Genomic DNA, 27,020 nt, shown 5'->3' with positions numbered 1-27,020 from the left:
CGATGAATCCGGCCTGGCCACATCCCTAAGCAGGGAAATCTATATCCATTCAGCCCAGGATTGTGGCTGAGACAAACCCTACTTTTATCTTTGTAAACACTAAGCTCTTCATTAACTCCCAAATACACACCAAGTTTGGGTCACTAAATAAATCCACTAGGCTCAGCATAATGAGTGACATTTCAGTAATTGATGCCCTAGAAAATGTTAATTGTGGACCCACGATTCTTTTCGATGCTAAAATAAAGGCTTGGGTAGCTTTGGCTTTGGAGTTGAGCTAGCGCAGAAGAATAGTCACCATCGATTAGGCCCCTACTGTGTGCCAGGCACTGTGCTAGGGGATTTGAAAATCTTGACATTTAATCTACACAAGAATACTGCAAAAAAAAAAAAAAAAAAAAAGGAGGGTACTTTATCCCCTTTTTATAGATGAAGAAAAAGGGCTAAGTAACTTGCCTAGAGGCATCCAGATAATAGCCAGGGACAGAGCCAGAATTTGAACTCAGGTCTGTCTGAGCCCAGAGTAAATCCATATACTGTAAAGTGTGGTCCCCTCATGCCTAGAGTTCACTAGAATATATTCATCGGTTGATCAATCAAGACATTGATTTATTATACATGCTTATGACATGCTGCCATTGCTCCATCTGAGTTGTCTCATTCCATGTCAGGTCTGAAGTTCAGTTGGCATTTGCGAACACCTTTGTATTCATCTACATCTGAACTCCTGGTAGTGACTGGAATAGTTTTAGTTTTGCTTTTCTCTCAAAACTCAGTGCAAATACAACCCAACTGCCCCAAGCAACCTACTGTTTTCTTAGAGTTTTGTGAATTTCAATTTCTAGCTGTGAACTGATGGTTAAAATTTCTAAACCTCTATGGTTTACTTTGTTAACACGGCTTTAGGGAAGCAGGCATCTTGGTGGCGTTCCTGCTGTGATATGCTCATCTTTTGGGCCTCAGATAGTGGCTCTGAGGGCAGAAGTGCATTTTGGTTCATTTTTAATATATGTCATTCAATTTGCCAGAATCATTGTGGGACATTCACATGTCTGACTGAGATACTGCTGATCTGTAGAATTAATTATAGTTAAATGGAAAGGTGGCTTTTGCTCATGAAGAAAGTCGTTAGTCTCTTGATAAACATTTTTAATTATGATTAACTTTAGTCTTCCTCCAAATACTTTCCATTAGAAAAGGCATTAATGTTCTGGCTCATTAGAAATAGAGCAATCCTCTTATTTTTGGTTTGCAGTCCATTTTGTTCTTGAAAGATATTGGTCATTTTTTTTAAAAAAATTGGTGGATGTTGTGTTGTAAAAAACATATAAGTTTCCTTTTGCAAGTGCATATCAGTTTTTTCAAAGGTAACTTACACTTTAATTTTGTGTGTTGTGTTTGCAAGAGAATGCTTCTTGGTTTATTCATGTTGACAACTGAAAAGCCTTAGACCTAATTAAAAGAATTTCCATGAGCACCTTTACTGAACCATTTCATTACGCGGCACTGCACAGATTGCATCGTGAAACATGGTGATAGTTTAAATCTGACCTTTAAACCTGAACTGCCAGAAGTATGGGGAGAAAACCCTTCTTTGAAAACACTCGCTGGATAGATATATGTGTGTGTATGTGTATGCATACATGCATGCACATATTTAGTTAGAAGCAATCTTTTTGTGGAATGACCACCTAATAATATAAATACACATTTACTTTGAGCTCAGATCTTGTAGTCTCCTGTAGCTTGGGTAGGATTTTCTAGCTACATTAATTGTGTGTGTGTGTGTGTGTGTGTGTGTGTGTGTGTACACGCATGTGTAGTGTGTTAAAGCTAAATTGTTGTAAAAGGAAAACAAAGATAATTTCACGTACTCTGGGCCAACAAAGTATTTGGAGGAAGGTAAGATTTACAAATAGAAAAACACAAAAGTCTTCACTACTGTGTGTTTCAGTTTCAAATGGTGAGATACTCAGATTCATCTCATGGGGAGAGGGCTGGAGTGTATATGTGTGGGCAAGACTCCTCCTGAGCTTTATTTGGCAGATAGTGGAAACAGGCCTTTTTTGGTTTTGTTTTAAAATTGCACTTTTTTACTCCAAGGATGTCATTCTAAGGATTTGATAGCTTATTCATGGGATGCTTAGCAGAGCTGCTATAGCACATAATGAAGTAGCCATTCACATAATGATAATTGATGCTTTTGTCTGACAAAAAGCTGCCTAGAATTCTAACTCTTGCCACTAACTTTCTGACGTATACACAGCCCACAAGTTGTCAGGGGAGAGGGAGGCAGCAGAGACCCAGGCCTGTAGGGTCATAGCCAGCTCCAGCATGGAGCTCCACATAAATAGCACAGCCCTCACTCCCCCATGGAGAACCAGGATCTTTGAGGGGAAAATGGGATGCAGAAGAAGCAATTAAAGCCAACTGAGGTCAAGGTATAACCATGTTCTCAAGAAAGAAACAGAAAAGCAAGAAATGAGAGGAAACAATAATGGAGATATATTAAATCAGGGAAAAAATAAACCAGTATCATGGACATATCTAATTTGGTGGTCTAAGAAACCCTGGCAGCAGTGAGAATCAATGGACTAGCACAGACTCTGGAGTAAGACAGACTTGGACTTGACTTTGGCTTCCGCCCTTGCCTTACTGTCAGTGTGATGTGGAACTGGGTCTCGCTTTCCTCATCTGTGTAGTGGGGATAGCTGTGCCTACCTAGGCCATTTGTTCTGAAATTTTAATACAATACTGGATATGAAAATACTTGTCATGTCATTTGGGAACTAGTAGGGTGCTTGATAAATACTAGTTTCTGTTCCTTTCTCCTGATAAATTTCTTGTTCTTACAGAAACTATTCCTGGGAAAGAGACTAAGGTGTTATTGCTTTGACATATTAAGACTTTTTGTTTTGAATTTGAGGCAAGAACTAAGGAAGGCATAGGTAGATACACTTATGTAATGGAAATGACAATTTGCCATTTCTCATTGCCAATGTGAAAGTGGCAGAAGGAGCCAATGTTTTTGTGCCCCGAGGACTGGAAAACAAGTCACTAACCCCTTCTCCCCTCTCCAGATGCACACATTCCCTATGGGATTTTAGAAAAAAGCCTTGATGCCTACTTTATCCAGGTAAGGAAGAATTAATCAACTTGCCTTAGTCCTTAAAGGGGGAAGGAAAATGTGACTCTGTTGCCCCTCCACACCTGCTGCTGTGTGTCTAATTTGTAATAATAATAAAAATCTTTCAACTCCAACTGTGACACCCAGCAGTTAATGCAACTCCCAGGAAAGAGAAGCAGTACCTGCACAGACCAACTTGAGCCAGGCTTTTAGAACTGTACCTCTCAATGAGGTGCGCCAGCACTGAGGATGGACATGGTTCCTGCCTTCCTAGACTGGTCAGTCTAATAGAAGAGACAGACATTAGGCTGGGTGCGGTGGCTCACGCCTGTAATCCCAGCACTTTGGGAGGCCAGTGGGGATGGATCACTTGAGGTCAGGAGTTTGAGACCAGCCTGGCCAACATGGTGAAACTCTATCTCTACTAAAAATACAAAAATTAGCTGGGCGTGGTGGCACATGCCTGTAATCCCAGCTACTCAGGGGGCTGAGGCAGGAGAATTGCTTGAACCCAGGAAGCGGACGTTGCAGTGAGCCAAGATGGTGCCACTGCACTCCAGCCTGGGCAACAGAGTGAGACTCCATCTGAAAAAAAAAAAAAAAAAAAAAAGACAGACATTAATTGGATCCTTGCAGAAATGCATCATTATACATTGTTATGTGTCCCTAAATGAAAGACACAGTGAGAGTGTATAATAGGGGAACCTTAGTCTAGCCTCAGCAGTTCAACTGAGGAAGTGATATTTGAACTGAGACCTGAAGGATGAGTAGTAGTCAACGTAGGGCCCTGTGTTGTCCAATATGGTAGCCACTATTCACACATGGCTATTTAAATTTAAATGGATTGAAATGAAATAGAATAAAAGTTTCAGCTTCTCAGTCACACCAGCCACATTTCAAGTGCTCAGTAGTAGCTAGCATATTGGATGGCATTGGATAGAAGATATATTATTTCCATCACTGCAGAAAGTTCTGTTGGACAATGCAGAATTCTAGGCAGGGGGGCAATGGTGGGTGAGAGCACCCTACACTGGAAATAACCTATGCAAAGGTCCTGGGGTAAGGGGGAGGCCAGTGGGACTGGAGCCCCGGTGCAGGTGGCTAAAGCCACAAAGGAGGATGCAAGAGCCTCTCATCTCAAAGAGACTGGCCAAATCAAACGGGGCCTTGCAGGCCAGGTGAGGGCTTTAGTCTTTTTCTCCAGAGCAGTGGAGAAGAGCTGAGAAATCTTAAGGTGCCAGCATAAATGGAAAGAGATAGATAGGATTGTCTTAGAGGTGAACACTCAGTAGTCCGCCATCCACTCCCAGGCCCCAGAAGTTGCAACCAAGTGATAAAGGAAAAACACTCTACTTGTTGAGCACTAATGTGTATTAAAAGGGTATTTTCATTCTCCTGGGGAAAAAGACATGTAAACTGCTGGTATATAAAGGGCTAAAGAATAGGATGATGGTTTATACAATGTGAGAACCCCTTCTGAAGTAGTAGTAAGCTAACTTGTAGCCGATTTGTAGGGGCTAAACTAGAAGTCCTTGGGAGACGGGCCCTCCCTCCTCTGCAGTTCCGTTTCCAGCACATCTCCAGTGTGGGACCTGCAAATATTAGGAATCAATAAAGGAATAGGCCATCGTGCCCTGAGAAAGAGCTATTTGTTCTGACAGAAAGTTGAAGGCTTGTATTTTTTAATAAAAAGTTTGTTAGAGAATATGATAAAAAATATCCCAGGTTTAGGAATGGGTTTTGAGGCCTTTGAAATCAAGCAGAAGACAAAGGTGCAAATGGAGCTTGAGCCAAGCCCGTAACCGGCCTTAAATATTGTGCTAAGGAATTTAGACTTTATTATATTCACAGTAGGGAGCCACTAAAAATTTTAGAGGTAATGACATGATATAACCTCTTGTTTTAGGAAGGTAATTCAATGCAAAGGATGAATTAGACTAGGAAGAGAATAGAGGAAGAGATACCAGCTCAAAGACTGTTGCAATAGTACTGGTAAAAGATGAATCTAAACTAAAAAAAAAAAAAAGCCAGGCACTCTGCTACATCCATTCTTCATTTTATATCCATTATATTTTACTCCTCACAATGTATACATGTTGTACATACTTCATTTTACAGCCAAAGAACTAAAGCTCAGAAAGGTTAAAGTAGGGAAGCCAGGTCCAGGGAAGCCAATCTTAGACCTAGGCTTCTGTGATTCAAACTCTATGCTTTACTGCCTGAAGAGTGCAGTGGGGACAGAGGAGTAGATGAAGCCAGGGGACCTGAGAGGTTGAGAACAGTGACCAGTGAAAGGAGGAACAGGGGTACAGGGTCAGGTGAAGGCGGGGCAGGGGCAATACTGTGTGTGTTACTGGATGTGGTAAGTTTGTGGTTGTATAAGACCAGTCTCCTTGTTCCCTCTGACTCATTCAGCATGCAGATGTTCATTTCTCCTGCCATTGTGGTTATGTCTTAGCAATGGCCTTCTACAGAAGGGGAATGAATATCACTTTCTCTTCCCATCCTTTCCAACAGAGACCAGTTTCTTCTAATGATCCGTCACTAAAGAATGTGATCCTAGACTTTCCTCCAAGCAGAGAGGCTCAGCCACTGAAAATGGCTTTCACAATGTCAAGCACTTGCTCGTTCATTCTTTCATTCGGCAGAAAGTGCTGCATGAGTACACTGAGTCAAGAACTGTGCTGGCTACTGGCCCTCAGTCCATCAGGAAAGGAGGTAGAAACTGCAGCTCACCATGGAACCACCTGCTCGGTCCAAGGAGGCCCAGACTTAGTGGTCAGGGCAGGCTTCACAGATGGGGGGACATCTGGATTCCCTCTTTCCCTTAACCCAAGGCAATGGGTAATTTGACTATTAAAGAAAAATACCTCATTTTAATTCTTTATTATAAAAGTAACATATGCTTTTTTATAAAGGATAATCAAAACAATCAAGTGTGTAAAATAGAAAGTGAAAGCATCCTTGCATGGTTAAAGTTTGGTAATGTAGCATTTTAGATTTTTACTGCATATATATTTATATATAATTTTTAAATGGTTCATGCTGTATGTGTTACTCTGCAGCCTGCATGTTTTTCCCGACTTGACAGTATTTCACGGACATCTTTTTGTGTCACTTTGTAGAGTACTGCCATGTCCTTTTTAGCAGCTATGTGATATTTCCTGGTGAGGATGTGGGATAATGTATTTCAGAGGCCCCCGTTGATGGAGACTTGGATGGTCTTTCAGAGGTTGAATAGATGTTCACAAGCAGGACAGGAAGGGACAAGAGACAGCTAGGACTGAGCTGCTGAGATGGAAATGGGCTGGAGAGTAGCCTGTGCTTCTGGATATCCAAGTTTAACATTAAGTGGGGCAGGTGGAAGTGAGGCTGATCGAGGACAGCCTGCACAGACTGCTCTTGGAAGTTTGGACGTTTTTCTGAAGGTGATGATGGTGAAGGGTGGGGGCACTGAAGGGTTTTGATGGAGGATCAAAGTGATTGGATTTGGATTTTTCCAAGATTACTAGGACAGATATGGGTGGATGGCATTGAGGAGAAACTGAAGGCAGAGGAAGGCCCACCAAGGAAACTGCTCCACTAGTCTGGGCCAGAGAGGGTGATGGAGCTGAATTTGCAGGACCAATGTCATGGGCACTGAGAGGAGTGGGTGGATTCAGGGCATATCTGGGTTGGTGTTGATGAGATGTGGAGAATGTTTGTGGGAAGGAGGGAGAAGTAGGGAATCTGACATCTGAGGCCTGGCCCAGGAGACTGGCCAGATGATGCTGCGGTAACCAAGATGTCACACAGAGGGGAAAGGGTGCCTTAGACAGAAGCTGGCAAGTTCAGTTTTGCCCCCTCTTTCCTTTGCCTTGTCTTCTTCCTGTAACACCTGATTAAAGGAGGAAGCCATCCTCACCAGCACTTACAACACACCCAAATTACCCCTGATGAATCCCAATGTTAATGATTTGACCAGCACCCCTCAGGGTACTGAGGGCAAGTTCAGCTTTAGATGTATGACTCTATGTTATTTAAATCTGAAATTTTCTTCCCTCACTTTTATTTAAAGGACAAATGCTACTGCCCAGCAATCAGATGCACAGATACTTGCAGTTTCAAAGTTTGAGGTGCTGGCAGGTCAAGACAAAAGCTTCTCCATGTTGCAGGGTGACAGGAGGTCTTCAGAAGTCCTGGCCTAAGTGGTCACAGGGGCATCAGGAGCCCAGGACCACTTGGCTAGTTTCAGACCAGCTGGGGCAGGCAGGAAGGAACACACTCATATTTGCTCAGTTACAATCAACGACTCCTTCTTTGTGTAAAATGGTAATGAGGCCATTAGGAGAGGCTCACCTGAAGTGCAGCGTTGTGAATCCAAGGTAATTAAACACCTCCCGAATGAAAGAGAAAGGCCAGGGAAGGTTAAGTGAGGAATAATCTGCGGCACAGGTGGCCCAAGGCCTTTGAGGAGCCAGAAGGAGAGCGACAGTTGCTTGCACCATTTCAAAGGATGGAAATGTCACTGTAGTCCCTGGGAGGGGCAGGATTTTTATTTTTATTTTGGTGGCAGGGGCAGGGAGTGGGTAGAATTTTTAGCATGTTAATAGAGCATGCTGCTTTTTCATACTTCTCTTTGTAGGTGGAAGTCCATGGCAGAGTCAGCCTGGGTGCTGAGTGGCCTGTGTTGCTCCTCAGGGGCTCTCATTACTGTGGGGCTGGGGCTCATGTGTCCCTGATAAGGGGAGTTCATAATAAACCAGTTATAGATACCTGGATGTTGAGATAGACTTCAAACTGCTTCCAAAGGAAGATTGTTTTCCATGGTCCCCTCTTGGAGTAGAGATGGGGTAACTTCCCCCTCAGTGTATGTTCCCAGGGCTTTTTACTTTTCCTTATTATTTTTTTTTTTTTTTGGAGACAGGATCTCACTCTGTCACCCAGGCTGGAGTGCCACGGTGCAATCATAGCTCATTGCGACCTCCAACTCCTGGGCTCAAGCAATCCTCCCACCTCAGCCTTCTAAGTAGCTGAGACTACAGGCATGTGCCGCCATGGCTGGCTAAATCTTTTTATATTTTTTATAGAGATGGGATCTCACTGTGTTGCCCAGGCTGGTTTTGAACTCCTGGCCTCAAGCGATCCTCCTGCCTCGGCTTCCCAAAGCGCTGGGCATGTCCCCATGGCTTCTAACTTATCAGAGGAGGGTATCAGTCCCATCTTCACTCAGTTTAGTGTCCAAACATGAGGCACGCCCTTTATCAACAGCAAAGGATTTTTTTCCTGTAAACAGTTCACATTTATGAATGACTTCCTACGCACTGAGCACTGTGCTTGGTGACTTCATGTATTCTTCCAGTTTGTCTTCGTTGCATAAGGTCTGGCAGAGGATTTTTGCTTTTCAGATTGTCAACTCAAAATTTCCATTGTCTCCACACAAAAGCTTGCACATGAATCTTCATAGCAGTATTATTCATAACAGCCAAGAAGCAGAAACAGCCCAAATGTCCATCTGCAGATGAACAGATTGATAAAATGTGGTCTATCCATACAGTGGAATATTATTTAGCCATAAAAAGTGTGAAGTCTTGAAACATCCTACAACAAGGATGAACCTTGCTCATAAAGCACTGTGCTAAGGGAAGTAATCTGATGGCAAAAGACTACCTATTGTTAATTCCATTTATATGAAATGTCCAGAGTAGGCAAACCTGTAGAGACAGAAGGAAGGTGAGTGGTTGCTTGGGTCTGGTGTGGGGGTAAAATTGGTAGGGAATGGGGAGTGACAGCTAATGAGTATGAGGTTTCTTTCTGGGGTGATAAAAATGTTCTGGAGTCAGTAGTGATGGTTGTACAGTCTTGTGACTATACTAAAAATCACCGAACCATGTACTTTAAATGAATGAATTTTGTATGTGAAATATGTCTCAATAAGCTATTAAAAGTTTTTCTTATCAGAAGCTTGGGAACAAGACATAATGTGCGTGGATCATTTCTAAAGTATATCTAGTCCTTCCCAGATCAGATTTTTTTCCCCCAGACGTCTCAGCAAGTGATTCTTAACATTTCTAGGGTCACAGGCACTTTAGGAATCTGAGGAAAGCTGTGGATCCTGTGCCCAGAAAAATAATCTTCACTCATTCATAGTAAAAATCTGTAAAAGATTCATGGACCACCTAAATCTAATTTTCTATTTTATCCTAAGTTTTGTCTTTAAATAATATCATACCAGTAGCTGGTCTCTTACAGAATTAGTTTCCATGAAACGTGCTCTTGATATGTTACCTGCATGCTTAAAACCAATCATTAGTTTTCTGTTTCTCTCTCAAGATGAAGGACAAAAATCCTTTCAGGCCCCTGCCTTTCTCTCCAGCCTCATTTCAAGCCATATTCCCCTCATTTTCTCCACCGAAGCCAGGATTCTTTCTGTTCCCTGAACTCTTCTTCGCTGCAGGGCCTTTGCATGCCACTCCCCATACTTAGCACGCGGTGCTCTCCCCTCTTTGCTGAGTTAACCACCCTCACCCATCCTTCAGATCTTAGTGCAAGCTTGTTGCCCTCCAGGAAGCCTTGCTTGACCTCCTTGACAAGCTCTATTACAGGCTGGTCACAGTAGCAATGCCACATGCATTCCTGTTTTTCTCACTAGAATGTCAGCTGAATGAGGGCAAGACCCATGTGTGGTTTCATTGTATCCCTTGTATTCTCAACGCCTAACATAGTCCTAGGTACATAGGAAATAATAAATACTTGTTGAGTGAATGGATAACTCGAGGTCACCACGTCGCACAATTCCTCTTATGGGGAACGCAGCATGAAAGGTGTGCTCTGAAGCGTGGCATCTTGAGATGAACGAAGGGCATGTTAGAAATAGTCCAGGAAGCTTGATGTTGAGGGCAACAGCCACCATGTCACACAGTCTTTCCTACATTGTTTTTTATTTCTCACTTTTCCGGAAAATCTTTATTCATTTGGCCAACAGGTTTGTTTGTAGTACGTGGACCTGTGGAATCTCACAACCTTCATATTTCCCTCCTTGCTTGGGCTACTAGGAGGCTTTTAAGTCAAATTTAAGCTCATTTCTAGCCACCATATAAGACCTGATGGCTTACATTTATATACCAAATGTGCTTCGTTGCCCATTATCATCACTTGTGAGTTTTTTGTTTTAACCTCTTGAGTATGTGTCTATTAGCATAAGCTGCCACACTGCCTTTAGAGTATGATGTGTGAGAAATATAAATAAGCCTTTATTCTGACGTTTGTAAGTAGCTTTAAGAGGGGATAGAATGGGAACTCAAAGTCTTAGTTTGGGCTCAGACTACAAGACTTTGATTGAAATGTGGCTATGTCTTGAGTTTGTTCCTAGGTATGTATCCTAACCTCCCTGAGGCTGTTTTACCCTTGTAAGATGGGAACATTAATCCCTTCCTCACCAGATTGTTAAAATAACTAAATTGTAAAATGTATGCAAAAGTGCTTACCTGGCATAGAGTAAGTCATTAAAAATTGTTTTTGTTTTTATTAGACATGTTCTAATAGGAACAACATTCATTTAAATTTCAAAAACATGCCCTAATTCTGAACACTTTTTTTTTTTTTTTTTGGGACTGAGTTTTGCTCTGTCGCCCAGGCTGGAGTGCAATGGCGCAATCTTGGCTCACTGTAGCCTCTGCCTTCCGAGTTCAAGTGTTTCTCGTGCCTCAGCTTTCCAAGTAGCTGGGATTACAGGCGTGTGCCATGGCACCCAGCCTGAACACGTTTTTGTCCTCCTAGTAACTGAGATGTCAAATGGATCCTGCCATCCATAGGATCTTCCAGGGCTCCATATGTAGTGGGCTTAGTCAGCCACCCTACTTTGACCCTGTCCTCAACCTGTGTTTTCCTTCTCTCCATCACCAGATCTCTTCCCTGAAGAACAGGCTGAAAAAGGTCTCCACAACCACTGGGGATGGTGTGGCCAGAGCATTCCTCAAGGCCCAGGCCGCTTTCTTCGGTAGCTACCGAAATGCTCTGAAAATCGAGCCGGTGAGTAGCCTTGGCATGTCACAGAGCCCGTGTTTGGTCAGAGCTGAGAAACATACCTCAGGGGCCACAAGAAATGCCATGATTCTTCTCATTTCCAGATTCATCTAGAAGAGCATGTGTGTGTTTGTGGTGGGGGACAGTGTACTCCCCTTGCTATACCTCTCAACACAAGGAGGCTGTGCTATCATGTGTGAGACCCTCACTGCTCTGGGAGGTGTTACACCCTGTGCGCCACCCTAGACAGTAAGCCCCAACCACGTGTCAGATCCAGTGCCAGGCCCCTCACACTCACCTGCTCTCCCTGGAGCTTCACAGTGCACCTGTGCAGTAGCGATGATCAGCTCCACTTTACAAATGAGGAAACCAAGACTCAGGGAAGAGAAACAACTTAGCCCGAAAGAGCCAGATGGCCCCAGAGCCCCTGCTTTCCCACTGGGCCTCGCCGCCCCTGTTCTTTCAAGGAACTGCTCCTCCACGCTTGAGAAAGCAGAGCCTCCTGGGTCTCGGGTCTCATGCCTCATGGCTCCTGCAAGTGGTCTTGGTGTAAGTGACCACAATGAGGACCAGGAAGCGACCTTGCCCACCTCTGGCCCTTCCCCCTTTCTGGGCCTCGTTGACTCATCTATGTCCCCTGCCTGCCTCATGAGGTGACTCGTGATTGCAAGGATGTGAAGACAGCAGGTCTTCTCTGAAACCAAGGACAGTAGCAGTCCTCTTAGCTTCAGAGAGAAGTTCTTCTTTGCTGTTTCTCTCCTTGGCCTACTCTTGGCCTTCTGGCTGAGGAGAATGCAGGAACTGGCCTAGGGACCCGGGTCACCCTGTAGAGGGGAGAATGTTGGAGGGAAACCTTGCTGACAGGCCTGTTCTCCCAGGAGCACAGGGCTGCCTTCTTCTTGAACGGGTGAGTGACACTGTCACACCCAGCCTAGTCGGAGTCAGAATCAGAGTCGGGTGTCAGGGACCAGCACTGGCTGCACTGCCCATAGGCCGGGGCTGTTTGTTTCTATTTTTACTTTAACCTGTAGCATTTAATTAGATCAAATGACAAAAGATGAGGGGATGTGAGGCAATGCATTCTTTATAGAAATTCTGATTGTGAGCAGGGGTCACGCGTCCTCGTAAGCCGCAATTATACATTGGTAAGTGTCTTTACTGCTTTGACTCCATCGTGTATTCAGGTAAAACAGAAAGAGTAACAGCAAACACCTTGTTTCCCCATCACCCAGGACCTGCTCTCTGTGAAGTGGCCGGGGCAGTGGGTACTCAGGGAGCAGCATCCTAACCCCACCCTCCTCCTCCTTTTTATCCATCTAGCACTTAGGCCTCACTCTCTAGGCTGCCTGAGCTTTGGGCAGTGTCATCATCACTGTGTGCTCACATAGCAAAAGGGATACCCTCTCTTTTTGCTTCCTGAGACATATTTCCCTTAGGTTTCTTGAAAGCCCTTCAGCTTAAAGCCAGTTCTTGATAGTGTCCTGCTAGTCTCAAAGTGACATGGCTCTGATTACTTGTCATGATCTTGGGTCCAGCCAAACCAGTCAGGTTCAAAGCAGTGACAGCTGGCACAATTCAAGGAAAATACAGTTGTCTTCCCCCCCTTTAAAATGGGAATGAATAGGACAACTGGCCCAATCCTTTGCTTGGGTTGCTGGGAACGGACAGACTTGAAGTATTTTCACTCTTGCAGTGATCTCATTGTTGGCTTGTGTGCATCTGGAATCCAAAGGCAGCTGAAGTTCGGGGCATATTGCTGCTGCAGAATCTGGGCACAGGCTCCTCCACGGGAGGAGGTTATCGTTGTACTTGCACAAGGCGCTGGAAGGCACTGGATTTAAGGACAGAAGCCCTGGAGTTTCAAGCCTGGCTCTGCACTTCTTAGCTGTCTAAAAGTTGAGCAAGCCATTTAATCCATTTAAACTTCAGTTTCTTCACCTGTGAAATGAGGATAAGCCTGCCTATCCTTCCTGAGGATCAATTGAGCCATAACACATTTCATCAGGAAGGTGAAACTTGAACTGGGTCTGATGAGTAAGGTTTGGGAAAAGAAAAAAGGAGCATCCCTTCCTAGAGTGGGGGTGGAGGTAACTGAAGAAGTAAAGGCTTGGAGGCAGGGCCCCTCATAGCCAGTGGGTGTGCCATTTTCTTTGGAGCAATTGGGTGGGGAGATGAGGCTGTAGGAGAGGATAGAGCCAAATTTGGCAGAGCCTTGGATGCTATGCTAAGAGAGTGAACCTTACCCTGTGAGGAGTGTAAGTTTTTGAGCAGAAATGTGACATGACTGAAGTTACCTCTGAGCAGTAGTACAGTGATGGACTAAAAGGAGAGCTGGAGGCAGAGGAACCAGTTAGAGGAGTGTTATGGGAACTCAGAAGAGAGCCCTGGGTGGCTCCACCGGGAACAGGGACCATGAAGGAAGAAGTAGCAAGACTCAGCAATGATCAAACATGGGAGATGAACAGCAAGAAGTGTCAAAATGTCTCCCAAGATTTGGAGCCTAGGAGAGGATGAAGACGCCCCTAGTAGCAAAAGGGAATGCTTAATGCCAAGGTGTTCACAGTAGCAGCATTTCTAATGGCAAAACACTGGAGTATACTGAGTATCCATATTAGGTAACTGGTGAAATAAATTGAAGTCTGTCTTATGATAGAATATTATATAGCCATTAAAACTATCAGCTTAGAGATAACATGATGGGTTTAGATGGAGACATGGCACTTGTCCTTGAATGTAAGATGCTGTTCAGTCATAAGATGTACTATTAGTTTATGTACCATTAAGAAAGGGAAAAGAGTGGTGCCAGTTATAATCGAAGGATGCCACCAATTATAAGACACATCCAAATTTCAGAAATATTACAATGGGAAGTAATTTTCATCTTAGAATCAATGAAATGTGGCAGACCTGTCAGCCTTTCAATCCCGTTCATCTGTACCACAACGGCTTTCTTCCATAAGGTGGAGAAGGAAACCAGAAGGCCTGGAATTTTCCAACCAAGCTTCAAGCTATTGTCATCACCATGTCACCTAGATGGTTTTTAAACTATAGATTTAATTTTGGCAAATTCTCCTTTTCTAAAATATGATGTAACAACATTCCCCATGTAAGATTGCTTGGGGCAGCCAGGCATGGTGGCACATTCAAGACCAGCCTGGGCAACATAGAGAGACCCCATCTCTACCAAAAATAAATTAGCTGGATGTAGTATCACATGCCTGTGGTCCCAGCTACTTGGGAGGCTGACAGGAAGACCACTTCAGCCCAGGAGTTTGAGGCTGCAGTAAGCCAAGATGGTGCCACTGCATTCCAGCCTGGGCAACAGGGTGAGACCCTGTCTTTTAAAAATGTTTAGGGGATTAGTTTAAAATAATGACTGCAAGGTACATAGGAGCCCAAGAAATAGGGAGGAGGCGTTGGCTGCATCGGGGGGAGGATGGTGCCTTGAGTGAGCCTGCCAGGGTGCAGACAACACAGTGCTGAGGCTCTCCCCATGGCCACTTGTCTTTTAGTTGTTTCTCTGGTTATAAAAATAGCACCTGCTCTTCATAGGCTCATGCCTGTAATCCCAGCACTTTGGGAGGCCGAGACAGGTGGATCACAAGGTCAAGAGATCGAGACTATCCTAGCCAATATGGTGACATCCTGTCTCTACTAAAAATACAAAAATTAGTTGGGTGTGGTGGCACACACCTGTAGTCCCAGCTACTCAGGAGGCTGAGGCAGGAGAATCACTTGAACCCAGGAGGCAGAGGTTGCAGTGAGCCAAGATTGTGCCACTGTACTCCAGCCTGGTGGCAGAGTGAGACTAACTCTAAAAAATAAATAAATAAATAAATGCACCTGCTCTTTGTGAAAAAAAAAAAAAAGGTTTGAAGTAACAGGACTGGAAATGAGAAAGCACCACCCATAATCCTATCATCTCGAGGTGAGATACAGCGAGGTGAGATACAGTGGTGGCAGGTTTCCATCCAGGTTCTAGGATTTTTCGTTTCTTTTGTTTTTCCATTTTTAGGTTTTGGCTTTTTAACTTTCTTCTAGGCAGATGAGATATGCCTGAGAAAGCAATCCAGTATCCTAGTTATTAATATTTTTTTTTGCCTTTTAGTTTGTGTAAGCATTTTTCACATCACATAAAACTCTTCTTAGACATTATTGACAGTGGCTGAGCAGAGCCTATCAGGTGACCCTTGTGGTTCCCAACCCTGGCCGTGGATCAGAATCATGGGGGAGTGAGGAGCCGGGCGGGGTAGGCTTTTAAAAAGGCAAATGTCCAGGCCCCCCTCAGAGATTTCTGTCAAGTTCCTGTGATCTGAAATCAGAGCCAAGGCCCACCATCTTTTCCTAGTGCTGGTCTTTTAAAAATATATATTTTACTATTGTATTATTATTATTATTTTGAGACAGGGTCTCACTCTGTTGCCTAGGCTGGAGTGGCATGATCATGGCTCATGGCAGCCTCAACCTCCTAGGCTGAAGTGATCCTCCCACATCAGCCTCCCAGCTAGCTGGGACTACAGGTGCATGCCACTGAACTCAGCTAATCTATTTTTAATTTTTGTAGAGATAAGGTCTTGCTATGTTGCCCAGCTGGTCTCCAACTCCTTGGCTCGAGTGATCCTCCAGCCTCAGACTCCCAAAGTGCTGAGATTACAGGCATGAGCCACCGTGCCTGGCATGCTGGTCTTTTTGATTGTCAGTAATGTTTCATGATTTTAAACCACACTGTGCTAAACATCTTTATATAAATCTTCATGCATGGTTTGAATTATTTTCTTAGGCAGATTCCTTGACATGGATTTACTGGGTCAACAGATGTGAGTCCATTTAAGGCCTTTGGCACATAAAGTGTGGGAGAAAGCTGGTGAGCAGACACAGGGGGATGTCTGCAGGGAATGGCCCCTGAGGCGGGTGCCAGGGCAGGACCTGAGAACAGTAGGTCGCTGGGAGCAGAATGAGCCTGCAGGGTAGAAGGCCAGGTATGTGGAGGCCACGCAGGGCAGCCCAGCTGCAATGCTACCAGCCCCTCTGGCTCACCTGTGCTCACTGCTTCACAGTGCTTCCACAGCAGCGGTCACCATGCAGGGACCCGGGCTACTGCCCATACAGGTGGCGGAGGTGGAGGTGGGCTCATGGCTGTCAGGTTACTGCAGTCACAATGTTGTGTTTTGTTGGAAACAGAAACATGAGGGACCTAAGCAGTCTCCTCTCTGCTCTGCTTCTGCCTCCCTGGACCCTGAGCAGTTATTCAGCCCTCCAATCCTCAATTCCCCTTCCATAAAGTGGATGTGTAATCCCCTCCTTGAAGGAGTGTAGTGAGGCTTAAATAAGCCCAGCACGGTGCCTGTCCTGACGACCCTGGGAAGATGGGCATGACCCTGGCCCTCGCCTACCTCCTCCCTCTGAGGAGGACCCTGCCAGCCTAGAGCCCACTGGGGGACAGCTCCAGTCCGTGGCCTGGCTGTCTCTGTGAGGAGGGGTCGAGCTCTGGCCTGAGAAGCAGAGGTGGGCATCTCCTCCTCTGCAGTCATGTCTGAAGACCCTTTCCCTGGCTCAGAGCTCCCTTGAGATTTTTACCACCTTGGCCTTTTTTTTCTCTCTCTCTCTCTCTCTCTCTCTCTCCCTCTCTCTCTCCTGATGAAAAAATTCAGAATGCAGCTGGCTGGGGGACTCCTGAGCTTTGTTTTCTTTACCAGATCCAGAAGGAAGGAGGAAGGGGGCCACTTGCTGAGGCCCAGCCCCGTGCCAGGAGCTAGGCTGCTCCTCCCCATCTGTGCTTTCTGCGGGTCTGTTGGGGAGGCTGAGTGCCCAGCCCAGGGCGGGGAGGGCCTCTGTTGGCTCCCTGGTGATGTGTGTCTTCAGGGCCGGGTGAATTATTCCAAAGGACTCTCTCAGGGTCAGAAACTGAGATGCCAGGGGTGCAGTTACTGCCAAGTTCACCTCAGTGGCCTCCCACAGGGTCAGCACTCAGTTGAACTCCAAGTTGCTTCCCATCCGTGCTCTCAGTAATTCCCCATCCCAGCCCCTCACTAGCCCTTCACACATGGGGGATAGAGCGAAGGCTGCAGTGATTCCTAGGAAGCAGCAGAGCCAGCAGACAGCCTCCAAACCCAAGTTCCCTCCAACACATCCTCCCGCCTGTCTTTGTTCTAGTTTCCACATGTTCTGTGTTAGTAACTCTCTGCATTTCCAGTACCAGGCACAGGTCGTGGCACCGTGTGTAGATATCAGTGAATATTATTTTGGAATAATAGACGGGAGAATAGGTGAAGGAAATTAGGGAATAGGGAAGCATTTGAGGCAGACGGGCTGCCCTTGGCCTCTGGTGCATACACATTGCATCCTGTCCTATCTTTGGGCTTCAGAGGTTGCTGCTTCCTGATGGAGGGGAGGGTGTCTGCAAATCACAAGGGCATGTGACCCATTTTTCAGTCACCTGGAGAAAATCAGATGCAAAGCCCAAGATATTTACCAATATGAGTCAAACCAACTTGTCCTTCTCGACTTAAATGACAGAGCCACCAGCAACCAGGCAGCCCCATCCGGAGAAACCCCCTTTATCCATGTCAAGCGGCAGCCCAGGCTCCAGCTCATTTATTTAGGCCTTTCTTGCTCTCTGACACGCCTCCTAGCAGTTGCCAGGCAACTCTGGGAGTAGCAGTGTGTGTTAGGGATTAACTAGTTAGGGCTGGGGTCCTTTTTGGCAAGAAGGGGATAAAAGACAAATGAGTTTAATTGCTAGGCCAAGGGTCCTTTCTCTGCATGGTAGAAGATTGCAACTTTTGGAGGATATGTATAGCAGTATGGTTCTAAAATTTGCCTTGAATGTTCCTCCTTTCTAGAGAGAACGAAAGAATTTTTTAAAGAATCTTTTACCTCCTTTGTTTAAAATTATATCATCATGAAATCTGAATAAGGCTAATACACCCCCTTCTAAACAGATTTCACACACACTGGTCTCAGTTTTAAAGAACTTTTGCAGATAGATTTGTGTGCTTTCGATTCATACCCTTTTCTGCTTAGAGTTTCTTATTTCATAGCCCATGCTGCATGATGGTGCATGTGAGGGTTCCTCTTCCCATGTCTGGCCCACTGCAGGTCGTTGGTATATGTTAGGTTAAGAGCAAAACCCATGGGTATTGGCGTTTGAAGATGTGTCCTCTTCTGTGCCAGTGTACGTGGAAAGGCCAGTGTAGATGGAGCGCTATGAGAGCTGTTTATTCAGCTAGCTTGTGTGGCCCTCTCTGGGCCAACCTGCTAGCTGGGCTTTCCCAAGATAAAGGGAACAGAGCTACTGGCCACAGGGAGCGAATTAAACAGGCAGCAGCCAACTCACTCTGGTCCCACTTGCTTAGTTCATCCCAAGAGGCCAGCTTCCAGATTCAGCTGTGGGTACACTGGTATCATCCACCTTATAGCCCATGATTTTGCACGTGATTCTGCTGAGTCATATTTATCCACCTAAAACCGCTTGAGGACACAGAAGTTGAGATAAAAGCACATTGATAGCCTGGCTTTCAAGGATGAATGCACGAGGTTGTGTTGGAGCAGGTTGGAAAAACACCACATATATCTGTGTCCTGGTTGAGTAACCCTGCTGATCTCATGTTGTTTTTGAAAAAAATAAAAACTGTTTTCTGATTTCTTTTTGGTATAATGGAAAATAGAAAAATATTTTTAAAGTAGTAAAATCAAAACAGCACCATAGTCCCACTGATTTTTACTACCAAATGCCTTTGGTATTTACTCTTTATTGTTTCATTATGCAAAGGGTTTACATAGGTACAACCAAATCTCAGTTAAAAGTTAGTTCCCCACCCCCATTTAACAAGATTTCATATGCGTTTTTACATAGCTGCAGAATATTCCATCAAGTATAACTACCATAATTTCCATAACCACCCTCCCTTGTTGGACATTTAGGTTATTTCCAGTCTTTTAACATTATAAGTAATACTCCACTAAACATCTTTGTGAATAAAGCTTTGAAATGCTGTATTTCAAAGCCTTCTGAGTGGAAGAACTGAGTCTGTGAGCAGGAGCCTGACTGTGGGGGCCAACTTGTCACAGCATCACAAGAAAGCAGATTTCGGTTGACTCAGCCTCACGGTGGCTCAAGATGGAAAAAGAATCAAGAACCCTTGATGGGTGGGAGGGTGCGCACTCCCTGCCCTCCACACAGACAAGCAGAGGATTCCCAGAACACACATAAGGGATGTGACTAATTTGTCTGTGCCTCCATCTTGTGCTAAAAATAGGTTTGAGGAACCTTAAGACACTATGTACAGTACAGCAAGATGAGAGATAAGGAAGCAAGGAAACCGGGAGAAAGAGGAAACTGCATGACGCCTGGAAGGGACTGGTGTGTGTGTGTGCAGCTGTGTGTCTGCGTGAGGCCCTGTGACCCTCCACGCAGGTTGGGAGTGGTGGAGCTGGGACTCACCCCATCACACCCAGGTCTGTCTAAAGAGCCCATGCTTTAAGGAAAAAAAAATGTGGTAAAAAATACATATAACATAAGATGTGCTATTTTAACCATTGTTAAGTATACAGTTCATTGGCATGAATGGCATTCGCAATGTGCAACCATCACCACTATGTGTTTGCAACATTTTTCATCACTCCCAACAGAACCTCTGTATCCACTAAGCAAGAACTTCTCATTTCCCTTTCCCCCAGCCCGTAGTAACCTCTAGTCTACTTTCTGTCTCTATGAATTTACCTATTCTAGATAGTTCATAGAAGCGGAATCATTCAATATTTGTCCCTTTGCCTGGCTTATTTTGGTAGCATCGTGTTTACCAGGTTCATCCATGTTATAGCATGCATCAGAACTTCAGCCCTCTTTAAGACTGAATAATATTCCGCTATCTGTATATACCATATTTTGTTTATCCACTCACTTGCTAATGGACACCTGGGTTGTTTCTATGTTTTGGTTGTTATGAGTAGTGCTGCTGTGAATGTGTATAATTAATAGTTTGAACACCTGCTTGCAAGTCATTTGGCTATATACCTAAAAGCGCAGTTGTGGGTCATCTGGTAATTCTACGTTTAACTCTTTGAGGAACCTCCAAAATGTTTTTCACAGAGTCCGTGCTTTTGTTAAGTGGGTAGCAGTGTCTGTGGGAAGCATGAATATGGACCCAAGAATATCTGTAGGAAAAGTTTGTGAAACATTTGTTTTATTTTCCGGTATATTTTAGGCAAGTGGATAAGGAATTATAGCCAAAACCTACAGGCCGGAGCTAAGCAGATTCATTGATGGGGAGTGTAAAGGGACTGCAGAAGGGGCTGGTAACTTACTAGTTAACATTTTTTCCCATTTTAGTGGTCATCTGAAGTCAAGATCATGTACTGGGAATGAAGCAAGGATAGGGGGAGGTGCTTCTGCCCCAGGACTTCAGGGACCATCACTATAGCTCTGTGGCTCTAAGTGGCTAAGGAGGCCACCGAATGTGATGGAAGGAGTATGGCCTTTGGAATCACCTGGGTTTTAATTCTGGCTCTGTCATGTACTAGAAGATGACTCTGGAAGTCACTTCACCATCCTGAGACTCACTTTTCTCATGTGTGAAATGTAAATAATGCCTACCTAGCAGGACTGTTGAGAAAAACAGCAATAATATGCACCAAACACCAGCATAGTGCCTTGCTGATAGTAGATGTTAACTAAATGATAGTGACCATCCCTGGGTGACAAAGTAAAGGAGGAAGGGAAAGATGAGACCATGACATTCTAGAATAGTGGTGTCCATACTTGTTCAGCAAGTGCCCAAGAACCTGGAGCCATGCAAAACACACTGAAATTATTCTGGCCCATTTAATTCTTTCTTTTGAACTAATTGTGAAAGTATGGCTTTTATATCAAATGATACATAAAGGATTTGAAATAAATCACATATTTGATTATTTCCTTTAATATTTATTTATTTATTCATTTTATTGCCCACCAGCAATTATAGACAAATAGGGGTGGTAGGTACCAAGGGTTGAAAATTAGAGTCATTTAAAAAATTACAGTCAGGTTTAGTTTTTGTTTTTGTTTTTGTTTTTGTTTTGAGTTTCACTCTTGTTGCCCAGGCTGGAGTGCAGTGGCGACATCTCAGCTCACCACAACCTCCGCCTCCCAAGTTCAAGCGATTCTCCTGCCTCAGCCTCCCCAGTTGCTGAGATTACAGGCATGCACCACCACGCCCAGCTAATTTTGTATTTTTAGTAGAAACGGGGTTTCTCCCTGTTGGTCAGGCTGGTCCCGAACTCCCAACCTCAGGTGATCTGCCTGCCTTGGCCTCCCAAAGTGCTGGGATTACAGGCGTGAGCCACCACACCCGGCCCTACAGTCAGTTTTTGAAATACATAAGAGAAAATATAATTGAGGCTTATTTCATCAAAACATTTGTTGCCTATTGAGAAAAGATAACCATTGTTCAATATTGGCACCAAATCTCCACTGTCCACGTCACAGGGACACTGATGTTGTTCAGAACCCAGTTTGAGAGTCTTGTTACCTTGGAGTCACACAATAAATGATCAATGAACTGGGAACCCTTGTTCTAGAAGTAGACTGCCCAAGTAAAACGTAGCTCTCTAAGTGAGAGAAGATGGGAACTAACAGGAAATCCACTTAAACACTATGATCAATCTCAACTGAATGATTTCAAAGAGCATAGCTGAATATGATCAAAATGAAATTCCCATATGTTCTGAAATACTTGAAAAATAAAACACAGCTAGTATATCTTGCGCCATCCTGGAGGAATTCTAGGCTTTAACTTGATCTCATTTAATAATCCTGGCTCCTTTCTTACTTTGCTCCTTTAAAGCATGGGGCCATGTTTTATACACATTGATGTCCTTCACATAGTCTGATATTAGTAGGTGCTCATTAAATGTTGACTGACTGGATGAACAAATGAATGACTGATACCTGTTTCCCCATGCTATACATCAGAAAGGCTGGTGGTCATATTTCAGTGTTGCACAATAGAGATATTTAGGTTTTTTTTTTTGTTTTTTTGTTTTTTTTTGAGACGGAGTCTTGCTCTGTCACCCAGGCTGGAGTGCAGTGGTGTGATCTAGGCTCACTGCAAGCTCCACCTCCCAGGTTCACACCATTCTCCTGCCTCAGCCTCCCAAGTAGCTGGGACTACAGGTGCCCACCACCACACCCAGCTAATTTTTTTTTTTGTATTTTTAGTAGAGACGGGATTTCACAGTGTTAGCCAGGATGGTCTTGATCTCCTGACCTCGTGATCTGCCCACCTTGGCCTCCCAAAGTGCTGGGATTACAGGCGTGAGCCACCATGCCCGTCCAATACTTAGTTTTAAAACGTATCAGCTGCAGCTTCATCTTAGACCCTGAGAGGAATAAGCTACACAAACACTACATCACGAATGTGTAAATGTAAAGCGAAGGCACAGCCCAGCAGCTGCATGGTGGCCAACCACAGGCATTTAGAGTTAGGGAGGATCATCTCCTGTGGAATTGTCATGACCAGTAAATATTCTCTTCTAGTTAGAAATACACAAGAGAGAACTATAGTCATGGATTAAGCTGAAGCCACCGCGGCAGTTTTAAATACTCTATCTTTGTGGAAGCAGTGGCAAAGAGAAATGGTTGCTGCTACTGGTGTTTTAAAATCAGATGTTCTCACTGTAGGGTCTTTCACTTTTTCAATGAGACTCTGAAAAGGAAATCTTTCTGATCCATTTTCAAGCAATGATAACATTTGACAATTTGCAGCGTGAAATGGTGCTAAGTGACTTCATATGCATAGCTAGACTATGAACTTCTTAAGAACAGGAGATCTTGGGAACAGGCGTGGTGTCTCACACCTGTAATCCCAGCACTTTGGGAGGCTGAGGCGGGCGGATCATGAGGTCAGGAGATCAAGACCATCCTGGCTAACACAGTGAAACCCCATCTCTACTAAAAATACAAAATACTAACCGGATGTGGTGGCGGGTACCTGTAGTCCCAGCTACTCGGGAGGCTGAGGCAGGAGAATGGTGTGAACCTGGGAGGTGGAGCTTGCAGTGAGCTGAGATCGTGCCACTGCACTCCAGCCTGGGTGACAGAGTGAGACTCCGTCTCAAAAAAAAAAAAAGAACAGGAGACAGGAGATCTTATTCCTATCCCCCCAGCACACAGTCGATGGAAGGATGGTGGATTTGTTCTGTATAGGACATTATGATATCTGTGATGATTAGAGGATACAGTTGTGTTGATTTCATCCCCACCTTCAGTTCTTGGATATATATCTTCACTGATTTTCTGTGGGGTGTGGTTGCATTCTCTGAAATATATGACTACATCACATTCAGGCTTAGGCTACCCTTCCACAAGAAAATTGAAGCTTCTCCAGAAGACAGTGGAATATCGTGTTTACTCGTGTATCCTTGACACAGAGCCTGATACATAGAAGGTGCTCAGTAGGATGTGAATGAATGAAGTTCTCATAGTTCTTTTTTTTTTTTTTTTTTTTTGAGACGGAGTCTTGCTTTTTCGCTCTGGCCGGCGGGGGGGGATTCGATCTTGGCTCACTGCAAGCTCCACCTCCCAGGTTCACACCATTCTGCTGCCTCAGCCTCCCAAGTAGCTAGGACTACAGGCGCCCGCCACCACGCCCGGCTAATTTTTTGTGCTTTTAGTAGATACGGGGTTTCACCATGTTAGCCAGGATGCTCTCGATCTCCTGACCTTGTGATCTGCCTGCCTTGGCCTCCCAAAGTGCTGGGATTACAGGTGTGAGCCACCATGTCCGGCTCATAGTTCTTATTTATAATGTCCTTAGTTGTTCGGGAGCTATAAAACAGCTTCGTTAAATAAATCATTAAGACCTGAAGTCTTAAGGAAAAGAAAAGAACAGCATTTGTTATATGCTAGGCTCTTTATATATATTCCCCTTTTTACAGCCCCCCTGTGGAGAGCATGCACAGCCCCATTTTACTGATGAGAAACTGAGGCTAGGAAAGATTGTGTCACTTTTTAAGAAGTGGCAGAGCCAGGATTGGCCCCTCCATCTGCCTGGTTCTGGTGACCATGCTCTTTTCTCTGACTGCACTCCACAATGGTGATTACCATATGGTTCATATTACATGTGATTTGAGGGCATTTCAGAAGAAAACTGAGCTGGTTCCCTCTTAGGAGTCAATTTCTCTAATCTATACAAGTGTTTCTTGACAATTACAGGTTAAACTAACATTTATAAACTATTTTGCAAGGAGGAAATGTCAAAATTTTATATATCTTTTTTAAAACATTCCTTTAATAGATAATTTTAATTGGCTAATATTTTGTTGTTTAAATATTTGATATTTGTAGTGATAATTGGATGAAAACTTAAAACTCTGGGAAGTGTAGCCCTTCCTCCTCTTTTCCTGGGCTGACACCTAGTGGCTAGCTTTCTCACAGCAGTGTTAATCCATATTTCTTGTTGGTTGTTTTTCAGTTGATGTTAGGATTTGACATCATAATAAAAGTAGCCACATTCATGTAAGGTTTATTTATTAGGGATTGTATTAACAACGGAATTTTGATTTATAGTGAATTTTAAGTCTGTTATAGTCAAGCCTTGTTAGCACAACATGGAACAAGCATTCGAAATCTTACGATAGTGGTCCCCACTGCAGACCTGACCAGGGCACTGACTTGCACACACTGACAAATAAGACCTGGTCACTGTTAAAGACAGTGAGAGGCAGAGAAGGAAAGGAAGCAGAGAGTTGCAGTAAGGGGTAGGAACTGCTGTAGTAGAATGTGCAAGCTGGGAGACATTTCAGCACAGGGCTAATCACTGCAGATTGGGTGCTGCGGGGAAGCTTCCCAGGGACCGATGTGTCTGGAATGAGGCCTTACAGGAGGAATAGGAGCTCCCCGGGAGAAGGGGGCAGGAAGTAGCACATGTAGAGGCAAGCGGCCTTGACAGCATGTGGCACGGTCGGGTACTGTGAGTGCCCCTGTGGCTGGAGCACGGACAGAAGGGGCGTGGCTGAGGACGAAGCAGAGGAGTGGTCAGTTTCCAGGCGGTAAGAGACTGTGTTGGCCACTACAGGATTCAGCACTAATATCATAAGCCAGCATTTCCAGAACCCTGTTTCTTGAACTATTAGACCCAAAGATATTGATACATTTTCTGATCCCATAGAATTCGGAATTGTTACATTTTACATCTACTTTAACTTTTTAAATATATTAACAATGTACACTACTGAAGCCCAGCTGTAAAGAAATCTGGATCACTTTGTTTAACCCAGCATTTTTCAGGCCTTTTCCACAAAATACATATTAGCATTCCATGCATCTAGTACTCCTCACAGCAGCTTAGGAAGCACTGCTAGAGCTAATGGTTGATGGTTAATTTTTCTTGCTCTAAGACCATGGAATTAGGATACCAGCTAGGTTCATTTTACCTGTTCCATGGCTGTGAATCTCAAAAACAGGAAAGCACATTCTTTTTCCAAAGCTTCTTGTCTGGCCAGACAGAGGTTTGAGGCCAACAGGTGGTCTTGAGACACAGAGCCGAGCCGCCACTTGGCTTTCCCAGCTCAGGATGGCAGGCTGCTCTACTTGGTCCTCTAGGTCCAGCAGCTTAATCAGTGTGTCAGTCAGGATCTAAGGACAACAGAGACTACTTTCATTGTTTACAACAGAGGGGAAATAATGCAAGGAAGTGGTTACACAAGTGATGGAGGAGCTGAAATTCAAAAGAAGACAGGGAGGCAATCCAGAGATTAGTAACAGCAGAGGTGGTGTTCGTGCGGCCAGAGGCCAGGGTCACTTGACCACAGCTGGTCCCTGTGGGTCTGTGCATTGGGTGCTTGAGTCAGGGAGGAGGTGAACCATTGCTAGACAGCCCACCCAAGCAGAGAGAGCATGAAGAGATACACAAGCTTTTCCCTTCCATTCTCCTCCTCCTAATCTCTCGCTGGTGCCTTGCATGGGCCAAACCAAGCGGAAACCAGCTGATCTGGGAGCCCGGGGAACTCAGTGTGCAAAGGTCACCCTCCTGTCTATAGAGAGCAGAGCAGAAAAGTGGGGTGAGTCTGAGGTCAAGCAGGCTGAGAACCAGCACTGCCAGATCCCAGAGAGTAAGGCTATTTGGGATGCTCCCCCGCATCCCTTCCCCAGGCAAATGAATAGCATAATGAAGTGAAAGACCCCTTGACTTGGAGTTAGACTTGATGCTAACCTGGACTCTGTCTTTTCTAAGCTGTGTGACTCTACGCAAGTTACTATACCTTTCTGAACCCTATTACCTCAACTTTACAATAGGTAAGGGAATCTCGACTTAAACGATACCTTCATAGAGCTTCCTTGACATGTGTCTGGCTGGTTTCTATTTTATAATGAAATAAGAACAAGGTATTTAAAACTTTGTGGGCTTAGCCTGGAGCTAACAGGAATGTCAGAAATTCACATATGTTGATTGACTACCCCCCAAACTTCATAGAATTTGCTAAAGTTTTATTAGCTACCAATTATTATCTAATAGATGTCTAATTTCTTAATATATTCTCTTTCTGGAGGCACACGGGTAGAGGAAAACTTGCAGAGTGTTCAATGGGATATTTGAGTGTTGGAGAGGCACTGTGTGTGCACTGTAGTTTGGTACTGGCTAAAGAAGGTTGAGATTCCGGGAGAGCTACTTCTTCAGAGCTATGAAACTTTGGGAAGCCCTCACGCCTCCCTGAACCGCAGGTTTTTCATTTGTTAAGTGGGGATAAAAATGCCACCCTTGTAAAATTGTTTTCAGAATTAAATGCGATGGCAGATGGGAAGTACTCGTCCTCTGTGCATCTTTCCTGCCCTCCACAGCAAACTTTTTATCCAGTGAATGCCCAATTCACCAGCAGTCACATTCCATGGAGGCGTGGCAGGATTTTT

At 44.4% G+C, this 27,020-nt stretch overlaps 1 protein-coding gene across 10 annotated transcripts in view; it reads left to right on the top strand.

Moving 5' to 3' along the window:
• DENND1A (DENN domain containing 1A) overlaps nucleotides 1–27,020 on the top strand; it is a 551,140-nt gene that overhangs the window by 363,783 nt on the left and 160,337 nt on the right. For all 10 annotated transcript variants that reach the window (XM_058445765.1, XM_058445767.1, XM_058445766.1 and 7 more), the window contains one exon: nucleotides 11,012–11,137. In XM_058445765.1, coding sequence (XP_058301748.1) covers nucleotides 11,012–11,137 — 126 coding nt within the window. The remainder of the gene's footprint in view (nucleotides 1–11,011; nucleotides 11,138–27,020) is intronic.

Source organism: Hylobates moloch, unplaced genomic scaffold, assembly GCF_009828535.3.
Source record: "Hylobates moloch isolate HMO894 unplaced genomic scaffold, HMol_V3 SCAFFOLD_10, whole genome shotgun sequence".
NCBI lineage: Eukaryota > Metazoa > Chordata > Mammalia > Primates > Hylobatidae > Hylobates > Hylobates moloch.
This window is presented reverse-complemented; position numbering and strand designations above follow the sequence as displayed.